Source organism: Mustela putorius, unplaced genomic scaffold (assembly GCF_011764305.1).
Source record: "Mustela putorius furo isolate JIRA1106 unplaced genomic scaffold, ASM1176430v1.1 tig00000253_pilon_pilon_pilon, whole genome shotgun sequence".
In the NCBI taxonomy this organism is placed as follows: Eukaryota; Metazoa; Chordata; class Mammalia; order Carnivora; family Mustelidae; genus Mustela; species Mustela putorius.
This window is the reverse complement of record NW_025421329.1, coordinates 11,510,754-11,523,783: the sequence shown is the minus strand read 5'-3', so window position 1 is coordinate 11,523,783 and position 13,030 is coordinate 11,510,754. Positions and strand designations below refer to the sequence as shown.

General features: G+C 51.8%; 1 protein-coding gene across 1 annotated transcript; it reads right to left on the bottom strand.

Annotated features, from left to right (window-relative positions):
* Window positions 1-2,409: 2,409 nt before the first annotated feature.
* CST7 (cystatin F) lies at window positions 2,410-12,599 on the bottom strand. The gene is made up of 4 exons (XM_004754083.3): window positions 12,444-12,599; window positions 5,636-5,808; window positions 4,152-4,268; window positions 2,410-3,611 (listed from the first exon to the last, which is right to left on the bottom strand). The coding sequence occupies exons 1-4, from the start codon at window positions 12,511-12,513 to the stop codon at window positions 3,534-3,536; spliced, it is 438 nt and encodes a 145-aa protein (XP_004754140.1). The 5' UTR covers window positions 12,514-12,599; the 3' UTR covers window positions 2,410-3,533.
* Window positions 12,600-13,030: the final 431 nt, after the last annotated feature.

The following is a 13,030-nucleotide window of genomic DNA, read 5'->3' as shown; positions in this document are numbered from 1 at the left end:
CAGTGGGACTCAGATACTACCTTTAACAGGACAGAAGCCCTATTTTGTGATTTTTATCATCAACATGCATTTGCAGAGTGGTCTTTAGTTTGTAAAGTGTTTTTGTGAACACTGACACTTTATTGATGGAAAGAGATAATAGTCATTTTATAGGGGGAACTGAGGCTTGGGGGAGTGGTTGGAGAGGATTTGCCCAGACTCACTGGGCACACTGCTGAGTCAGGACCCATGGTCTGACTTCGGGATCTGCTGGGAAATCTGGGCAATGAGGCAGGATGGTGTTCCTAGGACCCAGCCCAGGGGCTAGATGTTGGCTGCACATCAAAGTCCTCTGGAATTCCCAGTCTTCCAGAGTGGCCTAGCATCATCATAGTTTCAAGCTTCACAGGTGGTCCCCATGGCAATGGTGGGGCACTCCTCATTGCCAGGGCCCACCTGTACCCTAGAGAGGGGCTGGGCTGGGCGGACACCTGGAGCAGGGTCAGTAGAGCTGAATCCTTGAGAATCTCAGTATAGCTGGTGAGGAGATGTTGGGCATGGCCAGGGAAAACTAGAACACTCAGGGCGAGACTGTTAGAATTTTGACTGGGTTTGCTCAGTTTTTGAGACCTTGAGCAATGAGTATTTTTTCTCTTCAGTCCTAATTCTGTTATGTCTTAGAATCCTATGTACTTAACTTTATATTTTCTCAGTGAGAATAACATTGATGATATCACAGCTTCCCTCTGTGTCACAGTCATTGCCTCTGAGTCAGAGTAAAGCTCTAAGTTTAAAAGAGCAGTTAAAATTGCGTCGGCAATAAGACCAGTTATTAATAAGACCATGCCTGCTACCTACGATAAGTTACACCATCTCCATGCAGGTGTTCTGTTTCATCTGTTTGAATCCTACCAAATGGCTCTCTGGCCAGTCTGTTCCCAGGTTGGGCTTTGGTGTGCTCGGTCTAGAGAGAAGTATTTCATGGGGTGGGGTGGGGGAGCAGAGTTACATTGCTATAACAAGCCTCATGCCCATAGGACCTGCTCTGCAGGCAGCTGTAGCAAAACATCTCCAGTAGTGGGGTTGGCAGAGGTGTCTCTGTGGAGGACCAAGGCACATGAGCTGTTGGCGTCCACAAATCAGAGTAGCCTCTCGCTGGCTCACTGACTCAAACCCTTTCCTTCTGGTGCCACCATGCCCAGACTAAGAGTTAATTAAAGTCAAGCATTGTCTTCTGTGAAGTATAGAAGTATAGAACATAAAGCAGATTGGGAATAATAAAACAGCTGACATATTCTAGAGTTCAGGTCACCTAGAGTTCAGACCTAAGGTCCTCATGTAGAGAAAAGTTTGCAGAAGCCTGAGATTTGGGGACCTATGGTCAGCTGGCTTCTGCAGGAGCTGGTTTGTCTTAGTTCTTAAGACTTCTCTTTATAGGAAGAGATTTTGAATACTTGGCCCCAAATGATGTTTTGAAAATTGTGGGCATAGGTTAATGTTGACACCTGAGAATTTTTGGATTCAGATTTGAGGCTTCCTTCTCAGTCCCAGAGGGATGGTCAGCCCTGGCTTCTGGCTGGGCAGAGGTTGGTGGGGGGGTTCAAATGCAGCTGGGCTCAGAGCAGAGGTCCTATGAGGTTACTCTCCCCCACACCTGTATGTGCATTCTCATGTCTGACCAGGAGGCCACGTGAGGCTAGGTGGGCCCGTAGCTCTGGAGGCCTAAGTAATGATTTTCAGGAAAGGCCTGGCCTTCCTGTGCTCTGGACCATATTTAAATGTTAATGAAGACCGACTGGGAGTTCACGTGGGTTCCTTCCTTCATTTGCTGCATCATCCTGCCCCTTCAGCTCTGCCCTGAGGCCCATCGGACTCTGAAGCTCTAACACTGGTGTTCCTGCCAACTTGTTTATGTATGCATGAGGTCAGCAGTGCTGGTGAACTCATTTATCTTGATGAAAGGATGGCCTTCAGAATCATCAAATAAATTAAATGTCTTGTGGCATAGTTGCCACCACTGTCCCTGAATTAAATGACCACAAGGAGGTGAACCAGCAAAAATGAATTTGGATTTGGAAATAAAAGCTCTTTCCTCACTGAAGGAAGCCAAAGGGTAATTCATTTTGGGTTGTACATACTGATCAAGTTTACAGCTGCATACTAAATTGTCATACGTCTTTTAATGCAGATTTTGTTTCCTATGAATGATCAAGTCCATATTTTTTAAAGATTTATTTAGAGAGCAAAGAGCAGGGAAGGGCAGAGGCAGAAGTAGAGGGAGAGATTGATTCTCAAGCAGACTCCTGGCTGAACATGGAGTCCTACCTGGGGCTCCATCTCACGACCCTGAGATCATGACCTGAGCTGAAATCAAGAGTTGGAGGCTTAACTGACTGAGCCACCCAGGTACCCCAAGTCTGTGTGTGTGTGTATTTTTTTTTTTTTTAAGGCAACAGTGTATTGTGTATTTTGTACTAATCTATAGTTTGAAGAGGACTGGAGAGGAAGAAATCAAAGTGAGAGGCTCTGCATTCCAACCCAGGCCTACTGGAGCAAGCTTGCAGGGTGGGGGGGCTATCTTCTCTGAGTGAAGCCAATCTCTGTCTGCAAGCTCCTGGGCATGTCTGTGGCCTGGTCTTGCACTGCTTCCAGTGTCAGCTGGAGCCCTGTATTTGACAAGGATGCCAGCACCTACTGCTTCCTCCCCAGCACAGTGTGTCCATCCCTAACCCAGGCTCCCCTCTCCTGAGGGGCCATGGGAGGTGGTCCCAGCACTCTGCCTGCCCAGATACAGCTGAGCACATCCTGAGCCTCCAAGGCAGTGGAGGGAACTTGGGTGTATGACTCCTGGTTAGAAGAAAGTCCAGCTGGAGCGTCAGTGCCCTCCAAAATGGGGTGCTACTCGTTACGCCAGTTCATGATGTGGACACAGGCTGGCCTGTTTCTAGCTGTTCTGGTCTTCAGTATATTTTAGCTAGCAGTGAAAGGCTGGAAAAGGCTCCAACGTGCTGTATGGAAATCACTTAGACTCATAAGACCACTCAGTGAGGGGGATCCCTCACACTGCTCACCTCGCCTTCCTGACTTCTTTTAACAGGGAAAAAGCAACAGTTGTTGCTTTGCGATGGTCAGTTCTTTATTCATATTTATTCATAACTTTATTCATGCACAAAAGGTCAAGATGCACAATAGCTGACTTGTCCCCCTGCCCAGTGCTGTAACCGTTAATTTGGTCAAAGGGATGGATCTCTGCGCTTTCATTGCTGAATGTGGGACCACCAAGTAATCAGGTGGGAGTGGATGGGAGGAGGCTCACTCGGGGGTCCAGAACCTGAGTAATTACCACCAGAGCATCAGTGAAATTAGGGTTAGAAGAAATTAGGGTTAGAAGAAAATGCGAAATACATAATCCCTATGCTGACCCCAGGGGCACTCCCATTTCTGCTCACTGGTGGGGGACTACTTCGGAAGGTCCGAGGGCCTGTGACAGCCAGGGCTGGGCTGTGACCTAGCGCAGTACAGAGCACGAGTGCAGTGTAGTTGAGAGGCGGAAGTCAGTGACAGTGGAGAATGGACACCTCGAACTTCTGGAGCCAGGGGATGACCCAAACTTCTGAGTAGCAGCTGAAAGTCTGCAACAAAGAAGGGCACGCTGAGACCCCCGTCGCAGAGGCCACCCTCCCGAAACGCTCCACAGCGGTTAGGTCCCCCGTGCCGCTGCTGTGGGCTGTGCATGCACGCCTCTTCCTTATGACGTTCTCCCCCTGCCCTAAGTTTCTATTTTGAGAAATTTCACATCTGCAGAGAAGTTGAGAGGTTTAAGAATATACGCTTTTCACTTTCTTTTGCAAGTTAGATTGTCATGTTTGCTCTCTCCTGAATGTGTATGTGTGTATATGATTTCTGAACTGTCTGAAAGCTCCTTTTGTTCTAACCTCCCTGGCCCCAAGCCCAGGGTGTTGATTTCCTGGAGCTGTGCCCCTCAGGACAGGTGGTTGGACGTTGCCTCTTGGGAGCCCTCTCTGTGTTCTCCCGGGTCTGTGGGCACTGCAGGGATGCTGGGAGTGAGATTTGGAAACTTGCAAGCAGAGATGTTTCCCAAAGCCCGGGGAACAGGTGAGGGCTGGGACGTCAGTGAGTGGTTGTGAGGAGGTGAGACCCCTTCGTTTTACCCTTTTTAAGGTATGGTTGGTCTGGAAGTCACAGTTATCTAGAATAGGGTGCTGGATCTTCTTGCAAGAAGTTCTGCCAATCTTCATGTCAAGCATGTACTTCAGGCCCTTCACGATCTAAGGGGAAAAAGGGTCAGGTGGGTGTTACTCGGTCCAGGACAGAAGGGTGGCTGCTCCTCTACCAGCAGGAGGAGGCATGGAGAGTGGGGAAGGATGCCAACATATGCCCCCTTAAAGGGGCTGAGGGTGTAGGGGCCTGTCTGGGACTCACCAGAGAACTCTGGGAGGGAAGCTGCTGCTTGGACCCAGGCCCCTCTCTGCCTTTGTCGTTCCTGTTCACGATGCCCGTTCTCGTCCCCAGAAGAGACTGAGGCTCTGAGTCTGTCCTAGAATATTTCCTTCCTGCCCAGAGCTCTCCATCAGTGGGGACGGCACCTGTGCCTCACCTCCATCCCCGACACCTACCTGTGGCCAGTGCTGACCCACGCTGAGTGCCAGCAGTGGTAGCTTGTTTCCTCCCCCAGTTAGAAAATAAAGCTTTTCCACTTGCATGTGGCAGCAACTTGGTTCCTTCTCATTATGGTCTCCCAATAAAGCCTCAGCCCTGCCAAGGCCCAGGTGGAATAAAGTCGTCCCAATGTCACTGAGGGATAACGTCCCATCCGCCCCCTCCCTTGAGCACTGGCAGGCGCACCAGGAACTTGTTCTGTTCTGCAGTTGAGAGTCTGGCTCACAAAGATCCCACAGTCCCTGGGGCTGAGTCCCTGGGGAGGTAACACTTTCCGATGGGAAATCAGCTTTTAAAGCCCACCCCATACCAGCTTCCCTTTCTGCCACATGCTTTCTAATCATGAAAATATGCTGCTCTTAAATAATTTGTGATTTTTTAAAAGAATAAGGATTATAAGAATTTCCAGTAATCCTATTACACAGGAGAAACCGTTATCAGTATTCCTAAAAACTGTTGGTGTTAGAGTGGGACCCCCTCACCCTCTTTCCCTGGGGTTTGTGTGTGGGGATGAGGCAGTGGTTTGGGCAAGCTCTCTGAGTGACGTGGGCCCATATGGACAATGGCAAGAGGTCCCTTGGCGCTGTGGTGCAGACAATGGGGCAAGGTGGGGCAAGCCAGGGCGGGGGCTCTGATGGGTTAGTGGTTCCTGCAGGCTGGCATTCTGCTTCTCCCCGACTGAGAGCCTTCAGCACGCCCATCTGTGAGGGCCTGTTCCACCCCTGGCCTCCTGGGTTCCACTTTAGATATACTGTGGGCCCCAGCCTGATGGCTCCGCCCAGGAGGAGCTTGTTTTCACAAGAGGCGGCTCAGGGCCTTCTTACTGTGCCCAGGGTACCTCTGGCTACTCATGGACTATTTGTGGCTGCCACTCTCAGCCTCCTGGACTGGGTCTGGGTTCTAGATGGGCACTAGGCAGGTCGGTAAGACAGGAGCCACTGCAGCCTGGCCTCTTAGAGGTGTCCCCAGCCCTCACCTGGACCAGAGCTCTGCTGATGTGAGACTCCTTGAACAAGAAGATGTCATTGGTACAGTTGTTGAAACTTTCAGCGCTGTGTCTGGCTGCTTGGAGGACTCCTGGGTCGTGGGGGTTTATTTTTTTGGGAAATCCTGGCTTCCCATCTGGGTTAAGGGTCTGGGAACAAAAACCTGAAACAGAGACGCATAGAACCAGACAAAAGCATTGCTATGACCAGGGTCCTTGGGCCCAGGGTCGCACCTCACACCTTGTTTCTGCCATCTGCTCCCTGTGTGGCCCCTGGTCGTTTACCTACCCCTCAGCCAGCCACCCCACTCCCCACAGTGCATTGTTGTGTGCCCCACAATTTCTCCCTCCTCAGAGTTGAGGACTAAGCATGAGGGGTGGCACCGTGAGGTATAAAATGTAGTCCCAGCTCGCTGTGCCTGCCCACACAGTCTTTTGCAGAACCTAGAGTCGTTGCTAACATGTGTTAAAGAAACCTTGAATGTTTCTTCAGGTGGCGGAGCCTCCAGATAGGACACAGCCCCAGGGCTTAGAAGAAGGTGCCCCATTGGCCTTTGAGGACACTGTCATCTAGATCCAGCCCCTTCATTTGTCCCCAACGAAGTGGACCACGGAGAAGTGCCCAGAGGTCTGTCCTGCCTTCTCCTATGTGAGGACATGGCTGCTGTCCTCTCCCTCAGTGATTCTTGTCAGAGTCCACCCAGCATCCAGGCTCTGGGTTAGCCCATCCGGGGGCTACCCCCTGGCACCTGGCTTCTGGCAGCAGTGTAGCACCTGATGCCCCTCATCTGCTGCCTCCTGCCATGCCCATCTGGGTGCAAGTCCAAGGACGGGGTCAGGCCGTGCGACTTTATCCCACACAGCTCCATTGCAGGGCTGGCATGTGGTGGAGGGAGGGATGATTGACTTTCTTTCATCCCTCCATGCTCTTCCAATATTCCAAGGAGGCCCATACTTGGATAAAAGATGGGGTAAGGAACATGAGGGGCTTCTACCCCAGCACATGGGTCCCCCAGTGTCTGTCAGAACCAGGGACCCCCATTATCTGCCCCTCTCCTCTCCATATCTTCTGTCTCAGGCCCCACAGAAGCAGAGCCTGGCCACACCCCAAGGGCCCTCACCGAAAAGGACCTGACTTCACTCCTCCATCCAGCTCGCTCCATGGCCCTTCTGGAGCCCTCCTCATCCTGTAGGTACTGGGCGTACAGAAGCTTATGTTCACTGGAGCCCACGTTCCATAAATACACAGGCACAACAGACATCCGCGCAGCAGGTGAAGTAAGGTGGGAGTCGTGCAGAGGTCTGTCCACAGCACATGTAGGACCAGGCTGTGCCATCTGCCCCAATCTGGGTGGAGGGGCCGAGAGCAAGCTGGGGGCTGGGAAGACAGAGGGGTCTGAGGGCTCAGGGCCCCAGCATGGTCGAAGCAAGGAGGGCTTGTGGGGAAGGGCTGAGAGGCAAGGCTGGGCCCGCCATGGGTGTGTGCTCATTGGGGTTACAAACTTCAGATTTTATTATAAAGAAAACAGGGCTGTAAAAAACCCCACAGGCTCTGTATGGCCACAAGTAAGTGGTGGCCTTTTCTGGTTGGTGGCTCATGGTTAATTTAAGTTTATGTCAATTTCTACAGTGGATAACTGATGTCTAAAAATAACAAAAAGTTGGGGTGCCTGGGTGGCTTAGTCAGACATGTGACTTCAGCTCAAGTTATGATCTCAGGGTCCTGGGATCGAGTCCGTGTTGGACTCTGCACTCAGTGGGGAACCTGCTTCTCCCTTTCCCTCTGCCCCTCCCCTGCTTGTGTTTTCTCTCTCTTTGTCAAATAAATAAAATCTTAAAAAAAATAACAGTTTTGGGGGAAAATCTAAATAAACTGAAAGGAGGGAGAAGGGAAAGAGAGTTTTTAGATTTGTAAACTGCTGCCCCTTTTGGAAGATGCTCTCCTAGATTTCTCTTTTGGAAGACGCTCTCCTAGATTTCCCTGAAATGTTAACATGCCAGAGATAATTCAGAGCTGAGCTGTTTTCATTCATTAATTAAATTTAACAGTGTGAAGTTGGGCAGCTCAGTGGCATGGCCCCGTTTCAGGGGCTCAGTAGCCACATGGGATCATGGTGGTGGATGCAGAGAGGGACACGGTGTCCTTTCCGAAGATCCCATGGGACTGCACTGCCCTGAGACTTCACTCTGCTTTCCTCTGCCATGATCTCGGGGACCACCGGTGGCTCAGGCATCTGTGTTCAGTCTGGGGAGACTGTGTTTAGCAGGAGGCAGAGGTGCTGAGGCAGCAGGAAGTGGAGACTTGGGGAGTGTGGGTAGTGGCAGTGGTAACCAAGCTTCCGGGCTGAGCATATATAAGGTAGAAATACTGGTGCTGACCTGTGCCCATTCCATGCCACCCCCCACCCCATCCACTCCTGAGAGACAAGCTCCAGCTCAGACCCGAGACACCTGAGTATATTTGGGTGGTAGAAAATAATGGCAGAAGGCATGAAAGCTCTGGGGGAGTCAAGATACCATCTGGTTCCCCGGTGAAGAAATCTCAACTTTAGGGAAGGAAGCTGGCAGCATGAATTCAACAGAGCATGGAAGCTTTAACAAAAGCTGCACTGGGATGTCCCACTGGGGACAAGGAGTCTCCCACCCATGAGGACTGACAGAAGGGGGCTGAGGGAACTACCACCTACCTTGTATGGGGGGTTGGGTTATGGGGCCAGTGGACTGGCTGGGCTGGTGAACCACCTAGCAGGTGGTTATATGCTGTGCACCTGCTCTGGGCTCTTGTGTATGTGAGAGCCCTGCTTAATGTGAGAACCAGGACAGTTTGGGGGGCATCTGGCTGGGTGGTCTGCCCTCCCCGATATGGGGTGCAGCAGAAGGAGCACTGAGAGTAGGCAGAGAAGACACAAGTCTATGTGTGTTCTGGGACCCTGGAGGGGGTCATCCCCTGGTCAGCACTGCCTGACCAAGCAGGGCCCCACCTGGCAAACTGGTCTCCCCCAGCTGGATTCTTGGACCCAAAGCTGAAACATCAAGATGAATCTCATGACTCCTCTGCAAGGCTCCCTAAGCTTTAGCAGCCCCATGTAACTGGCCCTCTGTCCCTGATGAAAACAGCATACTGCCGGTACCTTGCCCAACACAGGGTCAGGGCCATCTGCCGGTCCAAGTTCTGTCCACGACCAGCACTGGGATTCTCCTTTGCAAGAATCCAGCCCTCCTAGAACAATCTTTGCTAAAAGTCTCCAAAGATGGAAACAAGGAAAGCTGCTTGTGTTCTGCTGGCATCATTGAGTGCCAGCAGCTGGGCTGGTCAGACTGGGTCAAGCCCTGGAACCCGCATTTCCCCAAGCCACCCCCTTGGCTGTGACTCAGGTGGTAGTGCTGGGGGGCTTCTGGGCTCTGCACACAGACACCCTAAGTTGTGGGGGGGCAGGCCGAGGGCTGCTTCCATGGCACCCGTGCTCACGCATCACACGAAGTCCAGTGTGATTTGTACTTTAAACCAAAAGCCATTTGGGCAAACAACTGCAGGCTTCATTTCTGCTCCTCCATTTCTGGAAGAGAAAGAAAGAAGCTACTTTTGCGCAAGGGTTGGAACCTCCAGTGTATTCTGGCCGTCAGAGCTTAGGGCTCCCCCTTTCCCTACTGTGGATCAACATAGCTTCTATGTTTTGCTTTGTATAAATTGCTTTATGTGATTATAAGCTTGTCTATTTTGGGTAGGAAATTGAAAAATACAGAAAAGTATAACAAGAGCAACAAAATGTTATCACTCTTACTATCTCAAATTAAAAGTCAATCTTAGTAACCACTGTTGATGTTTTTTTAAAATAAAATGTATCAAATGTAATTTAGCTTGCATGGAGCAGGATTATAAATGAAGCGAAAGAAAAAGCCTTCGTGGCTCAGTCAGTTAAGCATTTGACTCTTAGTTTCTGCTCAGGTCATGATCTTAGGGTCGTGAGATCAAGCCCCAACTTGGGCTCCACGCCGAGGGGTTTCTGTTTGAGATTCTCTCCCTCTCTCTCGGACCCTGCCCCTGCTCACTCTTTCATTTTAGGAAAGGAAAAAAAAAAAAAAAAAAAACTGAAGTGAAAGAAAGTAGGTGAGGCTGAACCTCAGATGTGTGTCTTTTTGGAACACATGATGTCAGTTCCTAAGTGATTTGGTAATGTTACAAAAAGTTTAGGAAAAATACTGAAGTTGGTTTATTTTTATCTAACTACATGTCTTCCTAAAATATAGGCTTTAAATCAGGAAAGTTTCATCAGTGCAGTTGTCTAAAGAAACAATAAAAGTTCAATTTTTAATTAAAAAAGAGTTGAAAGTCAAATCTATTTTTGGGATTCTTCAAGAGAAATCGGCAGGGAAAGGCTTCTCATGGAGAATAAACATCCCAAAGAGGAGCTCTCCCTCAGGGAAGAATGGAGGCCACCAAGTGAGTACTGAGCAGATGGTGACAGTGCAGGCTGGGTGGCCTGGGGTTCGGGCCAGGGGGTCAGTCCCTTCCCCATGAAAGGGGGCCTGAGCTGTCCTCAGAGATGTGGTATCTGGAGTGTGTGTGTTGCACAGCCAAAGTCTGGGGAGCAGGAGAGTTAAAGCTGTCCCTCCCTTGTCACCACTCTGCAGGCAGCATGTGGGTCCATATTCTACAGGGGAGAGACTGAGGCCCCAGGGGAGTGCAGGGTAGGGTTAAACCAGGCTCAACTAATTATAAAGACCTGTAATGAGAAGATGAGCCACCGAAAACTTGGCTGGGGGCAGGGGAGGGGGGCAGAATGTGATGTGGCAGCCCTGTGGAGCTTCCCAGGAGAAAGTTATCTCTTAACAGGTTGAGAAAGGACTTTTGGGTTTCAACAGAATCTAACAGTGTTGAGGACACTGATGTGGCAATTTCCTAAGTCCTGAAGGGCTTAGGGAGGGAAGATGCCACAGGGCTCTGCATTTAGGTCAGTGCACTTTAATGTCTGGACATGGGGAGGTCACATGCCCAGAGGACACCAACATCAGGGGCCCTGTCACCCCCACAAGAAGGTACTGGAATCTGTTCTCCGAGGAGGGAAAGGAAAGGCTATGGGAGCTGTGGGAGCAGAGTTGGGGTAGGCTGAGTTCCTGTCTCTGTCCAACCACCAGACAGAGGGACCTCCAAGCCCCTCTTTCTGAGGCCCTTGCTGGGGCCCTCATCTGTCAAATGAAAGAAGCACCAGAAGAGATTGCTTCAGAGGGGTGTGTGGGGTGGCGTGGGTAGGCTACTTGTGTGGCAGAGACTCGGAGCAGGGATGTGGACAGGTGGCTGCCAAGCACCCCAGGCCCAGTGAGAATGCCTTCCACGTGCCAGCGCAGTCAGGCCTCTCAAAGGCCCAGGGGTACTGAAATTCTTTACTCATCTCCTGGGTGATGATCCTGAGGCTTAGGGAGGCTGCAGGTTCCACAGCTATAAGGTTTGGGGAGTCTGTAGTACACTGCTCTCTGCATGTGTGTGTAGGCTCTGGACTTTCCAGCTGGCGCTCAGTGATAGAGAGCAGGCCGACAGGGGAGGTCTGCTGCTCCGATGGGGCAGGTGGCTCCCTTTTGGGCATGGACTGGAGAGGGTTTTGTCCAACAGTGAGCCGTGGCAGAGGGAGGCCTGCCCATGAGAGGACACTAACAGTCGTCCAGTGCCACCTGTCTTGGAATTCCCCATGCAGTCCTGTTCCCGTCCCTGCTCTGTTCCGTGAAGAAATGGCGGCAAGGGGAAAGAACTTGGCAAAACAGTTGACAATGACCATCAATTATTAAATTGCCATGCAGTTAAGATGGCAGGCTCCGCATCTCTCCAGGAGACCCTTCACTAAAGAGTGTGAAGGAGTGTGCTTCTTTGTTCTGAACATTCGGTTTCTTCCCCTGACTTGTGCCCCTGGGATGGGTACTAAGTGGGGGGGGGGGGGCAGAGAAAGAAAGTGGTATCCTGAGAAGAGGCCTCAGCATGGGAGCTAAGAATGAAGGTTGGGGAGAAAGAGGAGGTGGGTGTCCTATCCCTGAGGGCCCCACATGCAGCACTGACCCAAGACAGTCCAGGGGCCAGAAGCAAGTGTCACCATGAGGGCATGTGATCCCTCCACTAGCCAGGTTAAAGAACATGGGGTGGGGGCCCTCTAAGTCTCCACCAGCAACCATAGCCTATGATTCCAATGAGGGTATGGCATGGCTTGCTCCTCTGTGCTCTATTGAGGACCTGTGCTCACAGGCTAAGTAACTTGGGCAAGTAACCTAATCTCCTTGTGCCTCAGTTTCTGGAGCACAGCAGCAGTGCCTTCCCTCCCCTTCTCCCCTGTGCTGGCCTGGCAGGAAGTGTCTGATCCTTAGGCTCTGATGGTGGGGCGTGGGCAAGTCACAGGACAGCAACCAGCAGGCAGGAAGCACAGACATCAGATAGAAACTGCTTAACAACCAAGGGGCATCCCAGAGCTTGGTCTTCCTGGAGGGGCCACAGGGAAGTCTCCTTTGGGTAGACAGTTTTCAGTCCCTGTTGAGACCGCAGGGCGGGGGATTACAGAGGACTCTTCTCTTGCCCCTAGGCAGGCCCCAGACCTCCTATCCCTGAACCCCGCAAGGGCAGCTGCTGCCTGGAGCGGAGCCGCCTGCCCCTGCCGCGGAGCAGTCCCCCGGGGCTGGCAAGACAGCAATGACACTTGGGGCCCGGGCAGGAAACTCAGGACGCGTCCCCCCCGCCGTCGGACCTCGCCTCGGGGAGCCGCCAGAGCTCCGGAGCCCAGGCATGAAGCGGCCCAGGGAACACCTAACACCTTGCTCTTACCTCGCAAATGATCTCCGGTGGTGCTCAAGACTAGGCAGCAGAAGGCGAGCAGCACCCCAACGGGCCGCATGGCTGCCTGCGCAGAGGGCAGCGCGCGCTGGGGAAGCTGGGGCCCCTGCCAACGGTAGTGCTAGGGAGCCAAGAGGGGGCCCCGCCCCACAAACCGCCCCTGGCGGGGATAGGGGCTGCTTGCCTCAGGTGGGGGCGGCGCCGTGAGGGGGGTGGGGTAGGGGTGGAAGGGGGATGCGGGTAGGGGTGGAGGGTGTGGGGATGGGCGGTGATGGTTTCTTGCTGAATCATTTTGACCAGAAGCTCCTCACCTGCACATGTCTGGGCTACAAAGTCAACCGCTTCCTTTATTGAGTTTCCAAACAGAGAGTATTTGCAAGGGGAGGAGAAAGATAAATGAGAGCTGTGAGAAAACAAAACCTTTGCGAGTGTCTACCCTTGAAATGTGCATGGAAGGGACATCGCATTTAAAAAGTTACTGGGGGCGCCTGCGTGGCTCAATCAGTTAAGAGTCTGCCTTGGGCTCAGGTAATGATCCCCTGGTCTTGGGATGAGACTGCACTGGGCTCCCTGCCGGT

Coding starts and splice junctions, on each gene's coding strand:
- CST7 (XM_004754083.3), bottom strand. CDS start 12,513: ATGCGGCCCGTTGGGGTGCTGCTCGCCTTCTGCTGCCTAGTCTTGAGC. Junction 5,809..12,443: donor CACCGGAGATCATTTGCGAG/GTAAGAGCAAGG, acceptor TCTCTGTTTCAG/GTTTTTGTTCCCAGACCCTT. Junction 3,612..4,151: donor CCAACCATACCTTAAAAAGG/GTAAAACGAAGG, acceptor TCTTTGTTGCAG/ACTTTCAGCTGCTACTCAGA.